We start from the raw sequence: 26,089 nt of genomic DNA on the forward strand, positions 1-26,089 counted from the left end.
GTGTTTGATGCCATTCCATTTGCTCTGTTCCATCCATTATTGAGCCTCTCAGCAGCCTCCTGTGCTGTTCTGTCTATATGGTCATCTCTAATCAAAGCATCAATTTAGTATTTATTAAGTAGTCATTCGTTCCTCTGTTGCCAGATTTGGACATGGTGGGATTGTCATAAAAGGAGTTCAGTATTGTGTAGGGAACGCTGAAGAAGGCTGTGTTAAGATTCTTTCTGAGACATTGCTTTTTTCCTTACCCTGTGACTTTACCTTGACCTAATTTGACAGCTTCAGGGTTTAAGGTGAGGAGAGGGGGAAAAGCCACAAGGGAAACGCGAGATGAGGATGGTTGACTTTTGTAAACATCTCACTTCCTAAGAATGCTGCACATAGAAAATAATCAATTTTGTTTGAGAATATTGGTGATTGTGCATCACCTAGTGGACATGATGTGAATTGCACCATTATCTACAGTACATGACCTCAGGAATTTGGCATCATGTTAGCAAAGTACCACCACAAGATACTGTAGTCTGAGTGGCTTTATGCATGCGTAGGAATGTAGCCTCCTAGTATTCAGGATCATGCTGTGAAAGATTGTGTGGTGTGTCCTCATGGACATGATAATAAATCAATAAAAACAAGACAATTAGTCTTTAAACCTTTTATTACAACATCTCCTAGGCGTTCTCCCCCTTCTAACCGTCGGCCATGACGAAACATGATTGACATGTAATGGACGCCTCCCTCTTGACTGAGTAGCCAACGAGAGAGCGGATCATGCGTTCTACAGGAAGGGATAAGCCACAGAACATAATTACACAAAAGAGTCAGCTATATTACAAAGACAAGTGAATCTGATTGACTTTGCTAGTTGACACTGTATACATAAAAGTTTGTAAACTTTCAAGTAAAGGCATGGGTTGTTGTTCTACCCAGGATGGTGTTGTCAAGCACAGCCCCTTTAAAACAGTAGTGTGGAGGCTAGTACAAAAAAACACACCATCTCAGTGGAACTAACGCCTTTCACTGTTGTATAGGATGCGTGTCAATCTGTCCCTTTTTCTTTGAAACATTAAACCAAAAAAGGAAACAGAGGTAAAAACATCATCACACAAATACTTTGAATAAAAAAGGGAAGGGGGTTTGGTTTGGGGGTTCTAAGTGCAGAGTTGAGGATGATGGTTCAGGTTTCGCCTGAATGGAGTTAGCCTCATTGACATGGTCTGACCACTTCAGGGTTTTCATTGCTTGGCGTTGATGATGTCAACAAACTCTGGCTTGAGTGCAGCGCCGCCAACCAGGAAACCATCCACATCCTTCATGCCTCCCAGCTCCTTGCAGGTGCCACCTGTCACGGAACCTGAGGAGAGAGAACAGAGGGATTTGAGTGAGGAATGGAGTGATGAGAGAGGGACAGAGTAGTGGAGAGAAAATGGAGTCCACTGTATGCTCCTACCACTGCATGCCCCTGACTTGAATTCGATTAGCTATGCAATGACAAAACCTATTATTCCCCACTTTGGTGGTCCTGGCGTTAACAGCTTAAGTGTGTTTAAACGTGAAGCAGATGAGTTTGGTCTCACCTCCATAGATTATCCTGACAGAGTTGGCTACTGCCTCAGACACATTGGCCTTTACCCACTGCCTCAGTTTGTCATGAACTTCCTGGGCCTGAGAGAGAAAGATAAGAGAGAGAAAGATTCAAATAAAACCATTAATATGGGTTCCAAAGTCCAGTAAGTTCCGACTTTAGTCTTCAATTTAGTGATGAATCTCAAATGGACAACACATTCTGCTCAAGTCTAGACTGAATAAATACAGTATAAAAGAGATTCAGGCTTTTAGTTTCATCTCCCTATCGGTCCCAGGTTCTTTCCATTGAGGTCATACAATTGTAATGGATAGAAGATACACTTACCTGGGCGGGGGATGCGGTCTTGCCGGTGCCGATGGCCCACACGGGCTCGTAGGCCAGAACAACCTTGGACCAGTCCTTAATGTTGTCTGCAAACAGAATTTACATAATGAATACAGTACTGCATTCATATTAATTGAATGGAGAACTCAAAATGGACACTGTGCCATCATGGACACGCTGGTTATAACCAAGTTGTTACCGAAAAGGAAAACTATTAATTACACTGAAAGTCCCAATCACGTCTGTGGCGGGCACAGCATCCCTGTGCCAATAGGATGTATCCACGCAGCAGTAGTATTACTACATTCAACAATGTTAGAATTGCTACAATGTAATACACTAAATTACATACAGTAATTGTGAATTCATTGTTTGCGTTCCAGATACAGAGGCCTTTGCAGTTTATACGATTGTTATATGATATTGACATGGTTCTTGACATGTTTAACTCTTCTCCGTGCATTGTAAAAATCAGGGCCCATTTTCAAAGCACATTTATGATATAAAAAGGCAAAACTGATCCTATATCAGCGCTCTGAAACACTGACTACAGGCTCTGATAGTATGTGTACGCCTGAGCAGAATCTGTGGTTCTGTGTAACACACTCATTATGAAGCAGTGATTTCAGTGACGGTTACAATACCTGCGAAGTGCTTGGTCTGTGCGTTGATGACCTTCTCTGTGATGCCAGCCTCCCTCTCATCCAGCTTCTCACCAATACAGGCAATGACACCCAGGCCATTCTCCAGGGCGTGGGCGCACTTCTGACCAATAAGCTGTCAGGACACACAAACAGTTATCCAATCAGATGACAGGTTGATCATTTGTTGTAATATTTTTCACATTTCCTCTACTTGATGAACACCTTGAGTGTTTATCAAATAAAAATTGAGATTAAAATTATGATGCATAGATTTGTCATTGCTCCTCGAATTCTGTCATTTTTAAGGTCAATTCACTGTTGAAAGAGACATAATCCAATACTGTGTCATGGCCCTGTTCTTGTGATAGTCTGCTGCCATCTCCAAAGACTCTACCCGAGACTACACATTCATAAACACCAGCACTCGACCAAATAAGCCATTTACCTCATCAGTCTCTCCAAAGACCCATCGCCTCTCAGAGTGGCCCAGGATCACCCAGTGCACGCCAACGTCCTTGATCATCGCAGGGCTGAGAGGAGGAGAGAAAGAGAGGGGGAACGGGGCATAAAGGAAGTGAGAGAAAGTAAGCGACAGAAGGGAAAAAGAAAGAGAGAAGAGTGAGAGAAAGAAGAGAGATTAGCACACAAAGTACAGTCGGCCTACAGTGTTTGGTTCAGTAAAGCAGTAGAGTCCTGAAGAGACTAGCATGCGCAGTTACAGGGCATGTCCGTTACCTGATCTCCCCGGTGAAGGCTCCCCCCTTGACCTTGTAGCAGTTCTGAGCGGCCACTCCGATCTTAGGGTCCAGCTTGGACCTGGCGAACTCCAGGTAGATTGATGGGGCACCGCAGACCACCTCTGCAAGCACAGAGAGAGAACCAACACAGTCATGCACTGACCACTATTCTCAGGGTTTGAATAACAGACTGACTCACACTGGACCAGATAATATTCTTAGAGGTGAATACTAAATTCTACGCAAGTTGAACTTTCACTTAGTCATGCATTGATGTCAATGGGTGAGTTTAAGTGAAGTTCAGATTTGCCCCTTGATGTTTACATGGATGTCCATGTTACAGTAATATTTTCAGAAAAACTGAAATAGGAAGGGTACACTGTGATTGTTGGTGACATCTAGTATCAGTGGAAAAACTCTAAACCACCTTTAGTCCACACACAGAGACACATACAAAGCTCTCCCTCGCCCTCCATTTGGCAAATCTGACCATAGTTCTATCCTCCTAATTCCTGCTTACAAGCAAAAACTTAAGCAGGATGCACCAGTGACTCGGTCAGTAAAAAAAGTGGTCAGATGAAGCAGATGCTAAGCTACAGGCCTGTTTTGCTAGCACAGACTGGAATATGTTCCTAAATTCTTCTGATGGCATTAAGGAGTACACCACATTTACATTATTGTAGCCAGTGGGACAACCACTTTTTTTTGTTTTTTTTGTGGGGGGAGGGGGGGGGGGTAGAAGGATTACTTTATACTATTCCAGGTATTCCTTAAAGAGGTAGGGTTTCAAGTGTCTCCGGAAGGTGGTCAGTGACTCCGCTGTCACATCAGTCACTGGCTTCATCAATAAGTGCATCGATGACGTCGTCCCCACAGTGACTGTAAGTACATACCCCAACCAGAATCCATGGATTACAGGCAACATTCGCACTGAGCTAAAAGGGTAGAGCTGCCGCTTTCAAGGAGCGGGACTCTAACCCGGAAGCTTATAAGAAATCCCACTATGCCCTCCGACGAACCATCAAACAGGCAAAGCATCAATACAGGACTAAGATCGAAATCGTACTACACCGGCTCCGACGCTCGTCGGATGTGGCAGGGCTTGCAAACTATTAGACTACAAAAGGGAAGCACAGCCGCGAGGTGCCCAGTGACACGAGCCTACCAGACGAGCTAAATTACTTCTATGCTCACGTTGAGGCAAGTAACACAAACATGCATGAGAGCATCAGCTGTTCCGGATGACTGTGTGATCACGCTCTCCGTAGCCGATGTGAGTAACACCTTTAAAACAGGTCAACATTCACAAGGCCGCAGAGCCAGACGGATTACCAGGACGTGTACTCCGAGCATGCACTGACCAACTGGCAAGTGTCTTCACTGACATTTTCAACCTCTCCTTGTCTGAGTCTGTAATACCAACATGTTTCAAGCAGACCACCATATCAAATCAAATCAAATTTTATTGGTCACATGCGCCGAATACAACAGGTGCAGACATTACAGTGAAATGCTTACTTACAGCCCTTAACCAACAGTGCATTTATTTTAAACAAAAAAGTAAGAATAAAACAACAACAAAAAAGTGTTGAGAAAAAAAGAGCAGAAGTAAAATAAAGTGACAGTAGGGAGGCTATATATACAGTAAAATAAAGTGACAGTAGGGAGGCTATATATACAGGGGGGTACCGTTGCATAGTCAATGTGCGGGGGCACCGGCTAGTTGAGGTAGTTGAGGTAATATGTACATGTGGGTAGAGTTAAAGTGACTATGCATAAATACTTAACAGAGTAGCAGCAGCGTAAAAAGGATGGGGTGGGGGGGCAGTGCAAATAGTCCGGGTAGCCATGATTAGCTGTTCAGGAGTCTTATGGCTTGGGGGTAGAAGCTGTTGAGAAGTCTTTTGGACCTAGACTTGGCACTCCGGTACCGCTTGCCGTGCGGTAGCAGAGAGAACAGTCTATGACTAGGGTGGCTGGAGTCTTTGACAATTTTGAGGGCCTTCCTCTGACACCGCCTGGTATAGAGGTCCTGGATGGCAGGGAGCTTTGCCCCAGTGATGTACTGGGCCGTACGCACTACCCTCTGTAGTGCCTTGCGGTCAGAGGCCAAGCAGTTGCCATACCAGGCGGTGATGCAACCAGTCAGGATGCTCTCGATGGTGCAGCTGTAGAATTTTTTGAGGATCTGAGGACCCATGCCAAATCTTTTTAGTCTCCTGAGGGGGAATAGGCTTTGTCGTGCCCTCTTCACGACTGTCTTGGTGTGTTTGGACCATGATAGTTCGTTGGTGATGTGGACACCAAGGAACTTGAAGCTCTCAACCTGTTCCACTACAGCCCCGTCGATGAGAATGGGGGCGTGCTCAGTCCTCTTTTTTTTCCTGTAGTCCACAATCATCTCCTTTGTCTTGGTCACGTTGAGGGAGAGGTTGTTGTCCTGGCACCACACGGCCAGATCTCTGACCTCCTCCCTATAGGCTGTCTCATCGTTGTCGGTGATCAGGCCTACCACTGTTGTGTCGTCGGCAAACTTAATGATGGTGTTGGAGTCGTGCCTGGCCATGCAGTCATGGGTGAACAGAGAGTACAGGAGGGGACTGAGCACGCACCCCTGAGGGGCCCCCGTGTTGAGGATCAGTGTGGCAGATGTGTTGTTACCTACCCTTACCACCTGGGGGCGGCCCGTCAGGAAGTCCAGGATCCAGTTGCAGAGGGAGGTGTTTAGTCCCAGGATCCTTAGCTTAGTGATGAGCTTAGAGGGCACTATGGTGTTGAATGCTGAGCTGTAGTCAATGAATAGCATTCTCACGTAGGTGTTCCTCTTGTCCAGGTGGGAAAGGGCAGTGTGGAGTGCGATAGAGATTGCATCATCTGTGGATCTGTTGGGGCGGTATGCAAATTGGAGTGGGTCTAGGGTTTCTGGGATTATGCTGTTGATGTGAGCCATGACCAGTCTTTCAAAGCACTTCATGGCTACAGACGTCAGTGCTACGGGTCGGTAGTCATTTAGGCAGGTTATCTTAGAGTTCTTGGGCACGGGGACTATGGTGGTCTGCTTGAAACATGTTGGTATTACAGACTCAGTCAGGGACATGTTGAAAATGTCAGTGAAGACACTTGCCAGTTGGTCAGCACATGCTCGGAGTACACGTCCTGGTAATCCGTCTGGCCCTGCGGCCTTGTGAATGTTGACCTGCTTAAAAGTCTTACTCACATCGGCTACGGAGAGCGTGATCACATAGTCGTCCGGAACAGCTGGTGCTCTCATGCATGCTTCAGTGTTGCTTGCCTCGAAGCGAGCATAGAAGTGGTTTAGCTCGTCTGGTAGGCTTGTGTCACTGGGCAGCTCGCGGCTGTGCTTCCCTTTGTAGTCTGTAATAGTCCCTGTGCCCAAGAACACTAAGGTAACCTGCCTAAATGACTACCGACCCGTAGCACTCACGTCTGTAGCCATGAAGCGCTTTGAAAGGCTGGTCATGGCTCACATCATCATTTTCCCAGAAACCCACTCCAATTTGCATACCGCCCCAACAGATCCACAGATGATGCAATCTCTATTGCACTCCACACTGCCCTTTCCCACCTGGACAAAAGGAACACCTATGTGAGAATGCTATTAATTGACTACGGCTCAGCGTTCAACACCATAGTGCCCTCAAAGCTCATCACTAAGCGAAGGACCCTGGTCCTCTGTAGCTCAACTGGTAGAGCACGGCGCTTGTAACGCCAAGGTAGTGGGTTCGATCCCCGGGACCACCCATACACAAAAAAAATGTATGCACGCATGACTGTAAGTCGCTTTGGATAAAAGCGTCTGCTAAATGGCATATCTATCTATCTATCTAAACACCTCCCTCTGCAACTGGATCCTGGACTTCCTGATGGGCCGCCCCCAGGTGGTAAGGGTAGGTAACAACTCATTCGTCAAGCTGATCCTCAACACGGGGGCCCCTCAGGGGTGCGTGCTCAGTCCCCTCCTGTACTCCCTGTTCACTCATGACTGCATGGCCAGGCACGACTCCAACACCATCATTAAGTTTGCCCATGACACAACAGTAGTAGGCCTGATCACCGGCAAGACAGCCTATAGGGAGGAGGTCAGAGACCTGGCCGTGTGGTGCCAGGACAACCTCTCCCTCAACGTGATCAAGACAAAAGGAGATGATTGTGGACTACAGGAAAAAGAAGAGGACCGAGCACGCCCCCATTCTCATCGACGGGGCTGTAGCGGAGCAGGTTGAGAGCTTCAAGTTCCCCAGTGATGTACTGGGCCATACGCACTGCCCTCTGTAGTGCCTTGCGGTCGGAGGCCGAGCAGTTGCCATACAAGGCAGTGATGCAACCAGTCAGGATGCTCTCGATGGTGCAGCTGTAGAACCTTTTGAGGATCTGTGGACCCATGCCAAATCTTTTCAGTCTCCTTAGGGGGAATACATTTTGTCGTGCCCTCTTGACGACTGTCTTGGTGTGCTTGGACCATGTTAGTTTATTGGTGATGTGGACACTAAGGAACTTGAAGCTCTCAACCTGCTCCACTACAGCCCCGTCGATGAGAATGGGGGCGTGCTCGGGCCTCTTCTTTTTCCTGTAGTCCACAATCATCTCCTTTGTCTTCATCACATTGAGGGAGAGGTTGTTGTCCTAATCAAATGGCTACCCAGACTATTTGCATTATTATCTATGCATAGGCACTTGAATAACTCTACCTACATGTACATATTACCTCAATTACCTTGACTAACCAGTGCCCCCGCACATTGACTCTGTACCGGTACCCCCTGTATATAGCCTCGCTATTGTTATTTTACTGCTGCTCTTTAATTATTTGTTACTTTTATTAATTTTGTTGGTATTCTTTCTTAAAGCTGCATTGTTGGTTAAGGGCTTGTCAGTAAGCATTTGACTGTAAGGTCCACACCTGTTGTATTCGGCGCATGTGACAAATACAATTTGATTTGAAAAGGCTTTCCTTTGAGTGGTGACAACAGCTGTCTGGATAACTCCAGGTAGTGCCTCACTCTACTATCCACTTAAGTGTATCAAACAACAAGGCCTACCAATCAAAATGATTAGGCCTATTTGATCCACAGTGTTGGTTATACAGTCCAATACCAGAGTCTGCAGCATTAGTACACACTGTACAAGTGGGATATCCCCAGTGTTGTGAGGTACAGTAGGCCAGACACTGACATTAGCAATGTAACTGTACCTTGGGGTTAAGTGTGTCTATATTAAACTTCTACAGTCACTATTCCCGCTGCAAAGGTCATTTATCCCATGCCCAGAGTCAGTCCCCGCTGCAAAAAGGTCCTAGTTCAACCTCCGAAAGGTCACTAGAACTCAGCTCACAAAGGTCGCTCACATGGTCACATTCTGCTGGGGTCGAACAGGATCTTAAGTTCAAAGGTCATCCACATGATAAATATTTTATTTTTTTAACTCTCCAGTTTCATAAAACGGCCCAGGGAAGAAATGGCTGAACTTCGACTTTACATTTCTAGAAAGAGACACATGGGAAAAGTCTACTCGAGTTTCAGCCTTCTGTTAGCACATGCAGCGTCCTGTTTCATGCGTCAGTCAGTGTGTACTGTGTAGACAAGTGAGAGGAGTTGTAAGGGGTGGCTCTTTCTGTGGGGTAAAGTCCGAGGCTGTACACTGAAATGTAGGCTACTACACTGACAGAACGTGTCCTTATTGCGCACTCCGTGGAGCAGAAAATATAACACACATGAGCGTTTGTGTATCCTACAAAAACGACACAAAAATCTGACTAAGTACCTGTAGCCTGTTCTTGAACCTGTGTATTCAAATGCAAACATGCAGTCAGGGAAAATTGCATTTACGCGTTGTGGCAGCTTGGAAATGCACAATAGAGAATGGCGGAAACACCAACATTTCCATGGCGGAGTGGAGAACAAACAGACATTTCGCCCCTCGCTTGCGCCAGACAGACAGTAGTGGCTACGTGCGGTTCGAAACGTCTACCCACTGTCAAAGAAAATCCACTTAGCAAGTAATGTTCTTCGATCCTAGTTCAGTTTAAAATACTGGTTGAAATCCCCTGACCCACAATAGATTTATCCAGTTACAAAGGAGTATAGGGGGCTTCAGTACCAAAATAGGCATTGGCCTATGTATTCTGCATTGGTGATTTCTATTCCACAAATTGTCACCATCGCATCATAATTACGTCACAATTGGTGCAGTCAAGGTATCCTATAATTTAAAACCATTGTGAAAGTGGCAATGAAAAGGGACCTACCGGAGTACAGCTCCGTTTGCCACCCATTGATTCGTGCACTGATACCAGAAAAATGACCTTCCATATTCTTTGTGTCATGCTTTTCCTTATTTTGATGGAGAGATGAAAAATACATTTCACAATGCAAGTGTGAAGTGCGATTGCATTTCAACTGGATAGGCTACAACAGGCAACCCAATGCGACAAGTTACACAATGTCAAAGATCAACTATCACTCTCAGCCTACTACACGAGTCAGACATTAAAACACAGAACCACGCACCGGTGTTGGGGTCGAGCTTGGCGGAGTTCAGGGTTTTGATGAGTTCTCCAAGGCTTGCCTTGTCGCCATTCATCTTCCAGTTGCCACCAACGAAGAATTTTCTTGACATATTTGCAGTTTGGGGTTGTTTCTCGGCCTTAGAACGGCGCTATACGCTTACTGGGAAGACCTACTTCGGGGAGAAGAGCACCAGTCATGTGCAACTCACTGTATTTATTGTCATGGGCCACGTAACCCCACCTCTCAGTTTGTTCTATTGGTTTACAGAGACACGCCCGGAAAACCGTTTCCTTAAGTACAATGGGAAATGGTAGCCTTTTATTTCAGTAGAATAATGAGTCTAGGCTACATTTTCACAAAAAGTGATGTTCTTTGTTTTTCAAGCGTGAAAATAACATTTACATATTATTACTTATTATTATTATTATTACATATACTTATTGGGATGAAATACATTGAAAACATGTCTAACTTTTCCACATAGCACCCACTGAAAATGTCGTGTTATGTCAAATAAAAATGGCTATTCCGATTAGACGGCGATCAGGGCTTGCTAAATCGAACAAACCCATTCTTCACGCAAGAAAGCTGAGAGAATTCAGTACGTTGATTGGCTAGCATTCAAGCTTGTATTTTGCATACCCAGAATGCATTCGCGTTATTTTTCACGTAATTTGTCTTTAAATTACTTTTTAAACAACAAAACAAGCCATCTTGTGTAAAATTACAACATGTTTGCCACATCATATTTGAATAATTCTGAAACGTATTTTTGTACGCCTGATAGGAGCCAACTCTGACGCAAACACTGACTGTAAACGTATAAGAATGCTTGTGACCAACTGAAGGTTATGGATATAATGCTCTTTTAGTATTTGTCAAGTAGGCATCTTCAATTGAAGAAGCCCCCAATACATGTACAAAATAGGTGAAACATTTGACCGTTCCGTCACAGATCGAAGGAGAGTGTAGATTTACGCAATGCGGCCCGAGGGTGTGTGGTATATTGGACATACACTACAAACCCCCGATGTACCTTATTGCTATAATGAACTGGTTATCATAGTAAATCAAAGCAAATTTTATTTGCCACACACGCCAAATACAACAGGTGTAGATATTACAGTGAAATGCTTACTTACAAGCCCTTAACCAACAATGCCGTTTTTAAGAAAAAATGTGCAAATAATTAAAGAGCAGCAGTAAAATAAAATAACAGTAGGGAAGTTATATACAGGGGGTACCGGTACAGAGTCAATGTGCAGGGGCACCAGTTCCTCGAGGTAATTGAGGTAATATGTCCATGTGGGTAGAGTTAAAGTGACTATGCATAAATAATAAACAGAGTAGCAGCAGTGTAAAAGAGGGGGGTGGGGTGGGGTGGGGTGGTAAATTAGAGCAGTAAAAATAAATATTTTGTTATACTGGTGGTATACAGTCTGCTATACTGTACCACAGCTTTCAGCCAATCAGCATTCAAGGCTCGAACCACCCGGTTTATAATTGGGAATGATTATAAACTGGGTGGTCAAGCCCTGAATGCTGATTGGCTGACAGCCGTGGTATATCTGACCGTATACCACAGGTATGACAAAACATTTATTTTTACTGCTCTAATTACGTTGGTAACCAGTTTATAATAGCAATAAGGCACCTCTGGGGCTTGTGGTATATGTCCAATATACCACGGCTAAGGGCTGTATCCAGGCATTCAGCATTGTGTCGTGCATAATAATAATAATAGCCCTTAACCCAACACTTTAGCTATTAGTTATGCCAAGAGATCTTAACCCCTTGATGAGGTCGCTCGGTATTTGTGCTGTTGTCTGTGCCCAATAATTGTTGTACCATGTTGTGCTGCTGCCATGTTGTGTTGCTACCATGTTGTTGTCATGTTGTGTTGCTACCATGCTGTGTTGTCATGTGTTGCTGCCATGCTATGTTGTTGTCTTAGGTCTCTCTTTATGTAGTGTTGTGGTGTCTCTCTTGTGGTGATGTGTGTTTTGTCTTATATTTTTATTTTTTATTTTAATCCCAGACCCCATCCTGGCAGGAGGCCTTTTGCCTTTTGGTAGGCCGTCATTGTAAATAAAAATAGGTTCTTCACTGACTTGCCTAGTTAAATAAAGGTTCAGTTCACCCCCTTTCTTTGGAGTGTGCATCCTTGCGCTTCACTTCAGTATATTCCTCACACAGGCACACTTCGGATGTGCTCTCGATGGCCGCAACTGGGGGCAATCCCACATCTGACAACAGTGTAGCAAGATTGTAGTCCAGACCGGGGCTTGAACCAACTGTCAACCCAACATCTGACCTCTTGACGAGGTGGCTAGGTATTGGGTAAAGGTCCGTCACTGTATGATAGAAACAACAATACAATAGGCCTACTCTCATTTTGTAAATTTACTGATGCTGAGAAATAGATAGAAGTGTCGGAACAAAAACAAACATTGGCATGGAAAACTGACTTAACATGCTGCTGACTAAACCAGTAGATCATCTCTATTCTCCCTTTAATTTTTTGTACATGTGAATAAATCCCACTGTAGACAATATGCACCCCACCATGTTGCTTTCACGGGTCCTGTCATTTCAGATCATCAGTGCAGAAGATGAGAGGGGATGACAGGTAGAGCAGCCGAATCAGATTATTAAACTGTGTCACTCTGTACTTGATTGATCTCGATCAGTTTACCTTCCCCAAATTCTAGGGAACCTTGTCCTTGTGCTTCGCCATTTTTCAGGGCCCAAGCACGCCCGTCCATGCTTTCGATGGCCCTTACAGGTCATCCCTATCCGACTTCTGACACAACTGTGGTGTTAATCTATAATTATAATACCCACTAATTCTCGAAGAATAGCACTTATAAATGCCTCAATGTACAGCTTCAAAATCAAGTTAAAAATGTCATGTTGTTGACCTCATGTCATGGACTGTCAGTACCATACATTGCTTCAACTATGAATTTAAGTGTCCAACCCCATCCCTCAGTTTAGGCCTATACAGACAACCAAGTGGCAGGAAAACGTTTAGTTGTTTTTCGAATTAAGGAGGGGAACTTTAACCATTGGGGAAAACATGTCATTCGGCAAACATGTCATTCCTCAATCATGCCACACGGGGGGGATTTTACACCACTGTTGAGCAGCACTGACAACAGAATGCAATATGATATTAGGCAGTGGATGGAGGCAAAGATTTGCTACTGTATTGATGGAGGTGTGTAGATCCAACCTGATATGTTTTTGCTCACAAAAAAAGTTTGAGGTTTTTCTTAACAATTTCAGATCAAAATGCACTATATCACAACACCAGTAGGATACATATGATGTTACTTGAATAAGAGAGGTTGCAGTAGATTGAACAGATGTTGCTAAATTTGGGGGCAAAAGAGATTGAAGGTCGATGTGGTGAGAAAGGCGAAGAATGAAGATTAAAGAAAGAGGAGGGGAAAGGGGTGGAGAGCGCTAAATCGACAAGGGCAGATAAAGGAGAGAGTGGCACGCTCACGAAGGTACACATCTACAGAATCACCACTAGGAGCCACTTCCGCCCACACGAAAGATGGCGGCTCCCTTGATGGTGAAATTGTCGGAATCTTTAGGTTCCCCAGAACCTGCGGTTCGACTGATTCTGTCCGTTTTAGTCGGTGAGTTCAATTTAGTCATCTCTGACCGCGTTCAGTAGACGCTCTGACATAACCATGTGTCAATGTAATATTGATGTACACCTTTAAAACAGTGTAGCTACACACTCCGCTAAGCCAGGTAACGTTAATGTCTCTTGCTCGGCTGCAGTGACCAGCTAGACTAACGTTAGCTAGCTAGCGAGTCGACCCGCTGGCAAGCCGAACGATAATACAGTAGCTAAATGCACTTAGCTAGCCTTGTTTTGACAAGCTGACATGACAGACGGGCTGCAAGGTTGAGCGGGCACAAGACTTCGCAGAACACATTCTTTCTTCTCTGCTCTGCTGACTGTCAGAAAAACATATTATTTCATGTTTTAGCTAACGTTAGCTAGTTAGCGATTATGGCAGACGAGGTTACTACAAGCGGTTGTAACATATAGTACGGACGGGTTTACTTTACATGGTCGGTGTATCCCAGGTAGCTGGGTGTCTTGTCATCTCTGAACTTTGCTCTGACACATGAACATTTTTTTCTTCTGAAGTCACATATTCTGGGAGTGACTAACAAATATTACATTATAACAGTTCAGTATATTGTCTTAAATCAATTGCTGTTTCTTTTCAGCTTCTGATACCCTGATATTGTTTATTCTTGCTGTAGCCTATACTTTTGGATCTCTTGCCTTTGGCCCATGTTGTATCACAGTAGGCCCCCATGTTTACAATCTTGTAAATGTTTAGAATGTATATAAACTACAATACTGCCATTACCAGTCATCATTGTGATTGTGACACATTGAAGGTATCAGATTGCAAGTCCTCCCCACCTCTATACTTTATGGAAGTAAATTAAATGTGATTACCAGCTGTTAATTCTAGTGCCAATGTCTACCCTTGTGAATTACACACACACCAGAAAACTGTGAGTGTGGGGGTGTGTGCACAGTGGTTAAATTGCGAGGTGTTTTTTTTAATATAATGCACTAACCGAAACAACATGCACCAAAAGCACATATGACAGCAAAACTACAGGCTCTTAATTAATAAACTGCTGTCATTGGCAGCTGTTTACCCAATTTCTTCACAACCAAATAGCATGTGATTTCTGTGTAATGCTCAGATAATGACATTCCAGTGGAGTGACTTTTCGTATTCAAACACACTGCTTTAGGCATAACAAGCTCTCACTTAATTTGTAGTGTCCAGGCAACCAAAACATCAGTGTTTCCATACTCTTTTTTTAGCAGTGGTGGCAAAGGTCACAGAGAAACCTTTAACATTTTTGTAGAATGACTGTGAGAAGGTCAGTTCTGGTGACTTGTTAAAAGGACATTCTACTCCAATGTAAATGGAATAAATATAATTTGCCCCTCCAGAAATGAGGCCAAAACATATTGGTCCATATTATCATGATCTGGCTGGTGCGCTATTTAGCTAAGCATTAGGCTATCACCTGGCTGTAGCCCAACTGATGCAGCATGGTGGCTAGTAAATGGGCTGAAGAATGGGGTTGCCCATCTGCATTTACCCCATTGGGTTAAGAATTAGCTACATCGCAAACTCTAAACATCTTGTTGCTAGTTAGCATCATATTGATGACTTGAATGTCCCAAAAATACATTGTAATTGGACACTGTACAGTATTTTACTGTAAATTCCCCCCAAAAACGTTGGTTTAGCAGTAGTCCATTACAGTAAACTTTACAGCAATGTACTGTTAAGCCAGTTTATTTTGAATTTACAGTAACATACAGGTTGCCTGTAAGTTACCGTAAAAGCAACAGGATATTTTTTAGTGTAGGCCAACCTGTTATACCTTGACCCATGTTACATTTGGCCCTTATCTCCTCAATGCCTTTATCTCCTAAGGCGCTAAACACACCTAAACCATTCTGCTCATACTCCAGTTTGAAAATGGTACAGTTCACACATTTTTAGGAGTTGAGAAATAATCAATGTAGTAGTAATGGAAAGCTGGGATCCTCCTCTTTTTAACAGTGGCCATTAACCCCTTTCAAATGTATTTTGTGACTGTGCAATGGCTGGGCATATGCATACAATACATGTTTTTCTCCCTGTGGTACACACAATTTGAAAGTGCCTCGAGAGGAATATTATTTTCTTGCATAGAATGTGACAAGCCAATTGAAAAGGTAAACTATTCTACTATGGGTTTGTCTGATTTTGGTGTTTGTTAGGCTACTCATGTTGTTGGCTGAGGAAAAGTAAATGTGGACAGCATCTTCAAAGTGCGTCTCGGCAGAAGTATTTTTCCATAATGTTTATAGCAGTTGCTCAGCCTGTGCGAGCAGTCAGAAAAGTGTGTGCACAGATAGTCTCGTATGCGTTGACGACATGGGGCGGGAGACACGGGGTACAATACCAGTATTCTGATTTGATTTTCATTAGATCTTGTTGTAGTCAAAATTCATACAACCTAAGGTACACAACCTCAGCCCGGGCGGGCCCCAGACCAATTTAATCCGTGGGTGTGCACTGATAAATGTCTCTGTTTTATCTTGAGGTTGTAGCACTGAACTGCAAGGTCATCATTTTGCTGTCAGCACCAAGGGCTCTTGTCTAGAATGATTCACTTGTGTTGATTTACATGTTAACTGTCTCTCCTCCTTTCTCTCTTTCTGTCGTTCCTTCAGGGTACCCCTGTGCCCTGCTGTACCGGCGATTCTTCTTCCACCAGCCACCCACTGTCATTCACCTATACCACGCCATCTCTGGACTGTCTCTGGCGGCTTTCAACTTTGGTGAGACGCAAAGGGACGGAGGGAGGGAGGGAGGGAGGCAAAGAGAGAAGGAGGGAGGCAGAGAGAAAGGAGACGGGGAAGTGGTGTGGGGGAGGGAGAGAGGAAACTACTGAATTAATGGAGGAAGTTGGTAGGTATTTCAGCTCATGCCTATACATTTGTAATAAGTTAAAAGGATTGAGAAGTTTGCCATGACCAGGAGCCTATTTTTGAGCAGTGCTACATGAAATAGCTAAATGGTGTCATCAATGGCTTATAACAATATTGGAACATCACAACTTCAGGTGAAGGAGAGGTGAGAGAGCAGGTGGGTTGTTGACCATGTAGAAAGCAAGTGGCTGGGGAATGAGGAGTGGGGGTGTTTGGGTAAAATGGCTCATTTATGAAAACAGTGTTTGCCTCACCATCACTTTGGTGCGGTGGGAGTAGGGTGGCAAAATTCCAGAAACTTTCAATACATTTTCCAGAAATCCTGGTTGGAGGATTCCGGATTTGCTGCTTATTCCTTCCTGATTCTGGCTACTCTCCAACCAGGATGTTGGGGAAAACCAGGGAATTTATTGAAAGTTTTGCAACCCTATGTGGGAGCATCCCTCATCCCTAGCTCTGTTGCCCCTCTGCCCCAAATAAATGTGCCCTCTATTTGTTCCAAATGAAATATTTGGGTGTTTGTAGCCTTGATTATTGCTTCAGGGGCTTCCATGCCGTGCGAAGATAAACTCCTAGTGTGTAACGCTGCATGAAGGGAACATGGCCTAAAACAGTATCTTACGGGTGGGATTTGTCTAGCTCAGGGATGTCAAACTCGTTTCGACCCGCAGGCTTTATTCAGTCTTAACCAAGGTCCGGAGGGCCGCACACAAAATTGGTTACATTTCCTCACTGTCAAAATTACCAAAATACAGTCCTCTATCCATCATTTTTTGGAATTTTTGATGCTCCCTGACTTTCTAGCTTTTGTTTCACTGATTGTTAGAAAGCTGGACAAAGTGACAAGACTATAATCATAGGTCCATTATAATTTCTACACAGTTTCGATTTGGTTGAGGTTGTTTCCCCCGGGAAAAAAAGAAAAGTATTTTGCTCAAAACACCGGCGAGTCGGCTGTATGTTTGACACCCCTGGACAAACTCAAGGTCTATCATTCAATTTGTATAGCTAGCCTAACCAGTAACCACCAAGTCATTAGTAATTGTGAAGAAGTAAAGAGAGTTTGACAGACTGAGGGAGGGAGACTAGAGAGAGATGGGTGGAGGTTTGAGGTTGAGGTTTACATAGTAGAGGATTAATAACACAACCTTTTTTTCCTTGTTCTCTGCTGCACTTGGATTTTACAGCAGGTCTGTTGCACGTTCTCTGTCTTTGTGGAATCTATCATTTTTCTTCACATGATAACCTGTGCTGACATGCTCATCTTCAATTTGCCAGAATGCACTCTTTCTTCCTCCGTTTCTCTCTCTCTGTTCCGTTCCCTTCCTCCCTCTGTCCCTCTATCATTCTATCTTTCTTTCTCTTTCAGGCACCCAGCTCTATCACTCTGCATTATGTGTCCTTGTCCAGTTCCTGATGATGAGGCTTATGGGAAGGACAATAACAACCGTCCTGGCCAGCTTTATGTTTCAAATGGTGAGATTTCTCTCTCAATCTTTCTCGCCCTTTATTTTTCTCCTTTTCTCTCAATCTCTTCCTGTGTTCTGTTGGGATGCAGGGTCAGGTGATGGAGGCAGCTTCTCTCGCTCTCTCTGCTGTTCATGTTAAGATATTCACTTCCTCTGTCCTTTTTGTCTTTCACTGGAGTACTGAAGCACTGTAGAACACTGCCACTGTATGATGTAATGCTCTCTCTCTCTCTCCCTCCCTCCTCCTTTTTAAGTGTGATTGTGATAATTGTTTTGTATGTTTGTTTTGATCAAGTCTGTCTTCTTCTCTCTCTTTCTGTCTTTCTTTATCCCCTTCGGTCTCTGTAGGTATACCTGCTGTCAGGCTACTACTACACAGCTACAGAAGAATACGATATCAAATGGACCATGCCCCAATGTGTCCTTGCACTCAAACTTATTGGTATGTTCACCTCATCACTAACACCCTCTCGCCGCTGCTCTGTACACCCCATTCCCCCCCCCCCCCCACCAACACACATCTTTTACACCCCCACTTTGTTTCCCACTTTTATTTTGTGGAACACCTGTTGCTGAATGATTATTTGTCCTATTTTATTTTCTTAGTGACAACTTGTGTTGTATTAGTTGTTCATTAGCATCGGAGATAACATGGATCATATTTTGCTTAGTATACTAAAAATCCTACTAAAATCCATCATGGTTTTACATGGGGTGCAGCTGAGGAACATCTACAGTCCAAAGTATTCATTCCAATGATCATGGCAATCCTAGGAGCTTTCATAACATAGTGACTGATGCCAATTGCATTCTCTTTGATTTCAGGTTTGTCATTTGATTACTATGACGGTGGCCAGGAACCAGTGAGTTGATTGATCTCTCTCTATTGCCATTTGATTATTGGTCAATTTTTTTTCTTCTCTCTGTTCTATTTGTTATTTTGCTCTGTCAGTGTACTTGTCTGTTTGCGCTTCAACCTCTTCCAAGTTCTCCTCCGCGTGTGTGTGTGCATGCTGGAGCGAGTGAGTCAGTTTGGATGCTTGAGTGAGAGACTTTGTCCACACACCAGTCAGAGATGAGTTGAGGTTGTGTGTGGGTGTGTTTGCATTGAGGAAGTTATCCGTTTACAAACAGGCAAATGTCTAGTGGTCATCATTCATAACAATGTTACTCTGTACAGTTGCTGCTCCCCATTTCTGATTGTTTATGTAGGGTGCCTTCTAAATTTCACAACCTTTGACCACAGCCTATAGGGAATAGGGTGTGATTTGGGACGCACCCATAGTCTGTGGTTACTGTGCTCTGTATCTTGTTTTGTCTATTCAAAAAGGCCCACAAAAGGTGGGCATGCTGTCCTGTTGTATGTCTGCTACGATATTATCACCATCTGTCTCTGTCATTTGGTTGCACAATGTTGTTTCTGTCTTTTTTTCAGTTGACCATTCTGTCAATACCCTATCTATCAGTGTCAGAGAATACCTTGGATTGTTGTTGTTGCTGACTATTGACTGTTGTTGGACTATAGACTTCTGTAGTATTTCGGAAACATGCCACGGGTTTGCACTTGGAAACCCAGCAGTTTTATGCCCCCTAGTTAAATGCCGGTTAAGTAGTCCTTTTTGGTTAAATTGAGTTTGCGGTCAAACCGTGGGTGGCTTTCAATAAGAATCCTGGGTAACTGGATATGCAGCAAGCTTCTTCCTTCTCAGCCGGTGACTGTGTGCACTGTTAAAAATGCTTCTACTCTCTTTCACTTTTCCTTTCTTTCCCTTTCTCTGTTCTCCCTTTTCTCTTTTACCCAACTTTGCCCCTTTTACCCAAAATCCTCTTCCTACCACCCTCCCATCTTACCTCCCCCTTCTTTCTCCCTCTCCCCGGCTCCAACCACTATTCTCCCCTCCACCTAACTCTCCCCTCTCTCCCCCTCCCCCTCCACCCCACCAGTCCAAGTTGAATGAGGAGCAGAAGAGGTCTGCCCTGGCCAATGTTCCCTCTCTGCTGGAGGTTATCGGCTTCTCCTACTTCTACGGAGGCTTTCTGGTGGGACCTCAGTTCACACTGCGCAGCTACCAGAGGCTAGTCAAAGGGGAGCTCACCGACTGCCCCGGACAGCCACCTAACAGGTAGAGAGGGAGGGAGGGAGGATGGAGGGAGGGGCAGGCAGGGAGGTAGGTAGGACTGGGGGGGAGACAGGGATAGAGGCAGAGAGAGGAAGGGGATGGATACATGGGTTTACTTAACAATCTCTTTCTTTCTCTCAGTGTTATACCCGCTATGAAGCGGTTCTCCCTTGGCCTCCTCTGCCTGGTGATCTACGCAATATTCAGTCCCCACTACCCAGACAGCTATTACCTAACAGATGAGTACGATGTAAGAAAGCCCTGCTTTTGCACCAGCATTCCTGACTCTTTTAACATCACTGATTGAAGCCAAAGCCACATTTCCATACGTTGTTCTGTTTGACAAATGTAACCGTCAAATGCAAACGTGTCTCTTCAGGCTCAGCCGTTCTGGTATCGCTGTGTGTTCATCCTCCTCTGGGCCAAAGTCATCCTGTATAAATACGTCAGCTGCTGGGTCATAGCAGTGAGTAGTAGCACTATGTAGCAGCGCTTGGTATGTAAAACGTCTCATTTCCAGGCTGCACCCGCTTCAGAATAACAACACCTTTTACAGACACAACTGTCTCCACATACCTGTCATTCACACACACACACAGATTAGTTCCACTGGGGCACACCTACGTCAGATCAGGTGAGAAGAAACTGGTCTGGGTGCCCAGTATGTCAGCGTTGGCCTATATTTAGGTTTTTCAGGAAGAAGTTATTTAAGTGTTTGTAAAAGGAATGTCTGTGTTTTGTGACTCAGGAGGGCGTGTGTATACTCTCTGGGCTCGGCTATAATGGGCTGGGTCAGAACGGCGAGCACCAATGGGACGCCTGCGCAAATATGAAGGTGTGGACGTTTGAGACCACACCCCTTTTCACAGGCACCATCGCCTCCTTCAACATAAACACCAACGCCTGGGTGGCCAGGTTAGTGCCTGACTAAAACTCAAACTATTTATGGCCAAGTTAGTGCTTTCTGGGATCCTTGGGGCATCCCTACCTTTACCTTAACCATTTTAAATTCCACCTTAATTGGGTAAGGATGTCCCAGGGATCTTGGATAGCAAAGACCTTAGCGGCTGATTTAAAACTATGCATGGCCAGGTTAGTGCCTGACTAAAATTAAACAATGTATGGCCAGGTTAGTGCCTGACTAAAATTAAACAATGTATGGCCAGGTTAGTGCCTGACGAAAACTAAAGTGCTGAAGATCTCTTGCAAAATAGATTTGATCTAAGCTGTATAAATAAAGGTTTAATTGCAAAAAATTATACTGGTATAACTAACAATATTTGGTGGTTTGTAACACTCCTCCAGACACGTGTTTAAGCGGTTGAAGTTCCTGGGCAATAAGCTCCTGTCTCAGGTGACCGCGCTTGCATTCCTGGCCATCTGGCATGGCACGCACTCTGGATACCTCCTCTGCTTCTCCATGGAGTTCATCATCGTCAATGTGGAGAGACAGGTACAAGTAAATAATAGAATTATAATAAAGCACTACTTGAATACTGAACTTTCTGCTTTTACTTCCTGCTTTACTCCTATGGGTACACTCAATATGGCTGCTTGTCCACCTATCACAGAACAGTGACTTGATTGGGAATGGCTGTTCCAGTAATTATATTTCTATGGAAACAAGCCCCAGAGACAGAGCGAGAATCCTGAGGAGACAGCAAAATGCCTCCTCACTGATTTTGGATGCTCTCAAAGTTGTACGCGGCAATGTCTTGACCACGGTGGGAATGTACCGTATTTCTTTTTTATTTAACCTTTATTTAAGCAGGTAAGGTTAAGAAACCTCTTTTGCGAGGGTGACCTGACCCTCATTGGTCAAAACATAGTTGCGTCAAACATTGGGAGCATATAAACAGTGTGCATGGCTTTTCATCTTTCTCTTTGTGATGTTTTTCATACCCTGGACCTGTGAATTGTAAACCTACTCAAAAGGAGACAACCTCTCAGTGCTAATCTATCCTCAAGCGGGTCTACAACAAAGGGTCAAGGTCCCTATTGAAGGATTCTCAATGTCTCTGCCCTGTATGCGTTACTGGATTACAGTGTGTCCATAACTATATCTCTATACTGTATGTGTATCCCTATTTGTCTCTTAGGCCCAAGCGCTGGTGAGGGACAGTCCCCTGCTGACTCGCCTGGCCAACAGCCCCCTCTACCCCTTCATCTACCTGGTCCAGCAGTTCATCCACTGGCTCTTTATGGGCTATCCTTTGGTGCCCTTCTGCCTCTTCACCTATGACAAGTGGCTCAGGGTAATAAACAGCTTAGAACACGTAATAAGCTTTCGGAATGTTGCCGTAAGCGTATCACAACACGTTATAAACACTCAGCCTCTTCATTTACTTTACTTGAAGTGGCGAAAGGTAGCTGGCAGTTCGTAATGCCACAAACATGTTAGAGCTCAGCTCATAGATTATTGTGTGATAAGTGCAGTTGTCTGGCATATGTTTAAACTCTTGACTTGGGTTGGGGGAATGGATGTCTGGATGAGGATTTTAATTTGCTGGGTTTGTCGTCTTTCTGTTTTCCAGGTGTATTCATCCATTTATTTCTGCGGCCACATATTCTTCTTCACGTTGTATCTAGGCATCCCATATCTCCGCAAGGTGCTGGTACCTAGAATAGAACGGAGCGAGAAAAAGGAGGACTAGAGCTACGTTAGGTAAATGCAAGCCTCTGTATAGTTCTCCCAGACTTTTCTGTGTTTACAGGAAGGCTGTGGCGATTATGGAATTTGGGATAATGATTAAAGGGATAGTTCACCCACATTACAAAATGACATTGGTTTCCTTACTCTGTCAGCTGTCTATGGATAAGGTATGACAGAAATCATGGTTTGGTTTGGTTTACCTGGCCGCTGTTTCAAATGCTAACGTTTTAGCATTTGTGGCACAAATTCAATGCAAGTCAACTGTATTAGCATTTTTTGCGCTTAATGTCCAAATCAACATAACATTTTTTTTTTTTATGTAAGTTACTTATAGATTAAAAGCATTTGAAACAGTGGCCAGGTAAATAAAACCAAAGCATGGATTGCTGTCAGACCTTGTCCGTAGACTGCTTACTGGGTAAGGAAACCAATATGTCATTTTGTAATTTGGGTGAACTATCCCTAAATAAATGTCATAATTGTCAGTTTTACTGAGAGAAAAAAATTGAGCTTGTAATGTATCATAATGCGTCTTTGAAAATTAGTTACGACATACCTAATGTATACAACACCGCTTTGGTGACACCTACGTCTCAGAAATGTATGATTTTGACCACTTGGAACTTTAGGAAATGAAGCTTCCCCTCCCAACAGTGCTGTACTGCCCGTAAAATGATTGCTGCCCTCGTTGAGAAATTACCAACTTTACCCTCTTCGTGTAAAAATGAAAAAATGCTATTGGGTAAACTATATCTACTTGAAAATGAAGTTAAAAGACCTAAAAGAAATGTATTAAAACAATTATTATTCGTCATTGTCGATTTATAACGATTATTGTCCCAGCCCTAGTTTAGACTTAAAATCCTGTAAACACATTCCCTATGTTTCAGTTATTCATTAGTCTCCATATTGGCAAATGGTAGTTTCCAGATAATTAGTTAAACTTAAAGGCATAGTTCACCCCAAAATGGACTTTTGCCTGACGTTTTCATACCTCCATAAATGGTATGAATTCAAAATATGCAGATCTCAAATGAATGGGAACGATTCCGATCCAAAACAAATGGTGGCAATTTTTCCCATTAGTTTGAGATTTAGGCTTACAAATTTCTCCTAATGCATATAGAGGGATCTTCACAACATCTTTATGGATAGACAGAAACAGAGGTAGAAATGTCGTCGTAGCTTATGTTACTTGTGGATATCTGATAATGGCATAATATTTATGATGGATTGGATTTCTATTGTGCTTTTCCACCAAATGCTCAAAGTGCTTTTTGTACTGGGGGAAGGTCACCTCAATTAAACTCTCTCTCCTCTCTCCTCTCCTCTATCTTCTCTCTCCCTCTCTCAGGTCTCTGGCTGAATCGCCACCCAGGATGTGACTGAAGGGAACTGTGACTTTTAACTAGGAGCAGATCAGAAAATATTTTACAGCCTTTAATATTATGTTTGTGTACACATTTTTCTTTCTATTTATTTTAATGTTTTGGACGGGACGCACGTTTTTTGGGACCAGGGAGATGAGGGTACAGGAAATAACCATTGTGCCACAATTGTGAGCCAATCGGGTATTTTCTTGAATTTAGAAAACTTAAGAGACTTGAAGTCTTTTATACACAGAATATTGCACTCGCCACTCATGGGCTCTGGGTCCGTAGGCGTCTCTGTTTTATGATCTCTCTTCCTGTTTCAACCCTCCCCTCAAGTCCAAATACACTGAGTATACAAAACATCCTAATATTGAGTTGCCCCCCCCCCCCCACACCTTTGCTCTCAGAACAGACTCAATTTGTTGGGCGTGGTCTCAACAAGGTGTCGAAAGCGTTCCACAGGGATGCTGGCCCATGTTGACTCCAACGCTTCCCACAGTTGTGTCAAGTTGGCTGGATGCTTGATACACACGGGAAACTGTTGAGCGTGAAAAACCCAGCAGCGTTGCAGTTCTTGACACAAACTGGTGTGTCAAGCAGTGACTACCACCATACCCCGTTCAAAGGCACTTCAATCTTTTGTCTTGCCCATTCACCCTCTGAATGGCACACATACACAATCCATGTCTCAAGGCTTAAAAATCATTCTTTATCCTGTCTCCTCCCCTTCATCTACACTGATGTAGATTTAACAAGTGACATCAATAAGGGATCATAGCTTTCACCTGATTCACCTGGTCAGTGTATGTCATGGTGATCTTAATGTTTAGTATACTCAGTGTAGAAAGAACCTGCACAGACATGGCTATGGTTCAGGCACAACAGAAATGTATTTGGCACTTTCAGATTTAATGTAAACATGCATTTTGTTGAGAGAACAAAAAACCAAGGATTGCTGCTCTGACGGGAATTATATATTTAGTTTTCATTGATCCGTTGGCCAACACTCACAAGAAGCACTGTAAAACACACTGCACACACTAACATGTGACTCAAAAATGGCCTTGTATTATCAACGAATGTTTTTACATTTATTCTGGTTTCAATTCAGATTTCGTTTCCGTTATTTTGTGATGAGACTGGATTTTATAGCTATTTTAGGAGGGTTTTACGGTAGACCATTTTGTAGCTTTGGATAAGATTCCATGAAGAGATTTCAATGCGCTCCTCTTCCCCATCCCTCTCAACTCATTACCTTTTCCTCCCCTCTTTGTCTGCTGTTCTCCATCCTCCTCTCACTCCATCTCCACCCCACACCCTTCCGACTGTCTCTGAACAAACTGGAAAACAAACTCGCAACTAAAACAACAGGTAACCAACACTTTTACATTGAGTGACATCACCATACCAATGTCAGCAGCATCACCAGTGGTCTCCAGTGAGATCTAGCACCTTCCTCTATCTTTCTTAGGACTTGGTAGAACTTCTCCCTAACCACTGACGCAAGGTCAGATCTAGTATGTTTGACCTGTCAAATAATCTGTTCCTAGATCTGTGTTAAGGGGCAACTTCTACCACTATCCTTTTCCAATGCAGACACACATTGGGAGAGCAGTGACTCACTGTAGCAACAACCCAGATTTTAATAATATTTATACTTGTGGTAATAATTAATTGATGTGAATTAATTGTTATTCCAGAGACTACTTTTTTTGCCTTATTGCTACCAAATGTACAAAGGAAAAGCGAAATGAAAAAAATAAATTTTTAAATAAACTTTTTGTAATGTTCATTAAAATGCTGGATTTTAAAAACCAAGGAGGTTGTTTGTGTGTGTGTGTGTGTACACGCTGTCTGGTAGAAGGGGTGATATGACGTCATTTTGCAGTCAGGGCGGGGAAAGGTAGTTGCTGTTAAGAGAGCGTGCCCCCCAGCTGTCAGTCACTACATGTAGACAAAAATAGAAATTATGCTGTGCGGAAATGAGTAATATCATGCGTTGGCCCGGACATCCTCATTGTGGATTCAATAAACAGAGAGAACAGTGCAATTTGGCAGGGAGCTAGAATTGGAGCTGAGAGAGAGCGAGGACGCAGTGTGGGCGGGTTAA

The 26,089-nt window shown here is 43.7% G+C and overlaps 2 protein-coding genes across 3 annotated transcripts; one reads left to right on the forward strand and one right to left on the reverse strand.

Annotated features, from left to right (window-relative positions):
• Positions 1–640: 640 nt before the first annotated feature.
• On the reverse strand, positions 641–10,048 carry LOC311139872 (triosephosphate isomerase B-like). The gene is made up of 7 exons (XM_084174862.1): positions 9,821–10,048; positions 3,292–3,415; positions 3,002–3,086; positions 2,557–2,689; positions 1,913–1,998; positions 1,578–1,665; positions 641–1,354 (listed from the first exon to the last, which is right to left on the reverse strand). Exons 1-7 carry the CDS (start codon positions 9,927–9,929, stop codon positions 1,236–1,238), a joined length of 744 nt encoding a protein of 247 aa, XP_084030988.1. The 5' UTR covers positions 9,930–10,048; the 3' UTR covers positions 641–1,235.
• A 3,310-nt stretch (positions 10,049–13,358) lies between these two features.
• LOC311140300 (lysophospholipid acyltransferase 5-like) lies at positions 13,359–25,797 on the forward strand. Of its 2 annotated transcripts, none has more exons than XM_084175289.1 (13): positions 13,359–13,470; positions 16,107–16,214; positions 17,734–17,840; positions 18,182–18,275; positions 18,659–18,696; positions 19,778–19,956; positions 20,095–20,203; positions 20,333–20,419; positions 20,702–20,868; positions 21,259–21,406; positions 22,053–22,208; positions 22,488–22,618; positions 23,961–25,797. In XM_084175289.1, exons 1-12 carry the CDS (start codon positions 13,386–13,388, stop codon positions 22,605–22,607), a joined length of 1,398 nt encoding a protein of 465 aa, XP_084031415.1. In that variant the 5' UTR covers positions 13,359–13,385; the 3' UTR covers positions 22,608–22,618; positions 23,961–25,797. The 2 variants fall into 2 exon arrangements, with proteins under 2 accessions (XP_084031415.1, XP_084031416.1); XM_084175290.1 differs by lacking the exon at positions 23,961–25,797 and adding an exon at positions 23,236–23,317.
• The last annotated feature ends 292 nt before the right edge of the window (positions 25,798–26,089 follow it).

Source organism: Coregonus lavaretus, assembly GCF_964263955.1.
Source record: "Coregonus lavaretus genome assembly, chromosome: 13".
In the NCBI taxonomy this organism is placed as follows: Eukaryota; Metazoa; Chordata; class Actinopteri; order Salmoniformes; family Salmonidae; genus Coregonus; species Coregonus lavaretus.

Excerpts from the sequence above, each read along its gene's own strand:
- LOC311139872 (XM_084174862.1), bottom strand. The coding sequence starts at position 9,929 with ATGTCAAGAAAATTCTTCGTTGGTGGCAACTGGAAGATGAATGGCGAC. Across the intron at positions 2,690-3,001 it reads TCTTTGGAGAGACTGATGAG|CTTATTGGTCAGAAGTGCGC; the intron begins GTAAATGGCTTA and ends GTGTCCTGACAG. Across the intron at positions 1,355-1,577 it reads TGTCAGGATAATCTATGGAG|GTTCCGTGACAGGTGGCACC; the intron begins GTGAGACCAAAC and ends CTCTCTCCTCAG.
- LOC311140300 (XM_084175289.1), top strand. The coding sequence starts at position 13,386 with ATGGCGGCTCCCTTGATGGTGAAATTGTCGGAATCTTTAGGTTCCCCA. Across the intron at positions 20,869-21,258 it reads ACCAACGCCTGGGTGGCCAG|ACACGTGTTTAAGCGGTTGA; the intron begins GTTAGTGCCTGA and ends ACACTCCTCCAG. Across the intron at positions 22,209-22,487 it reads CCTATGACAAGTGGCTCAGG|GTGTATTCATCCATTTATTT; the intron begins GTAATAAACAGC and ends TCTGTTTTCCAG.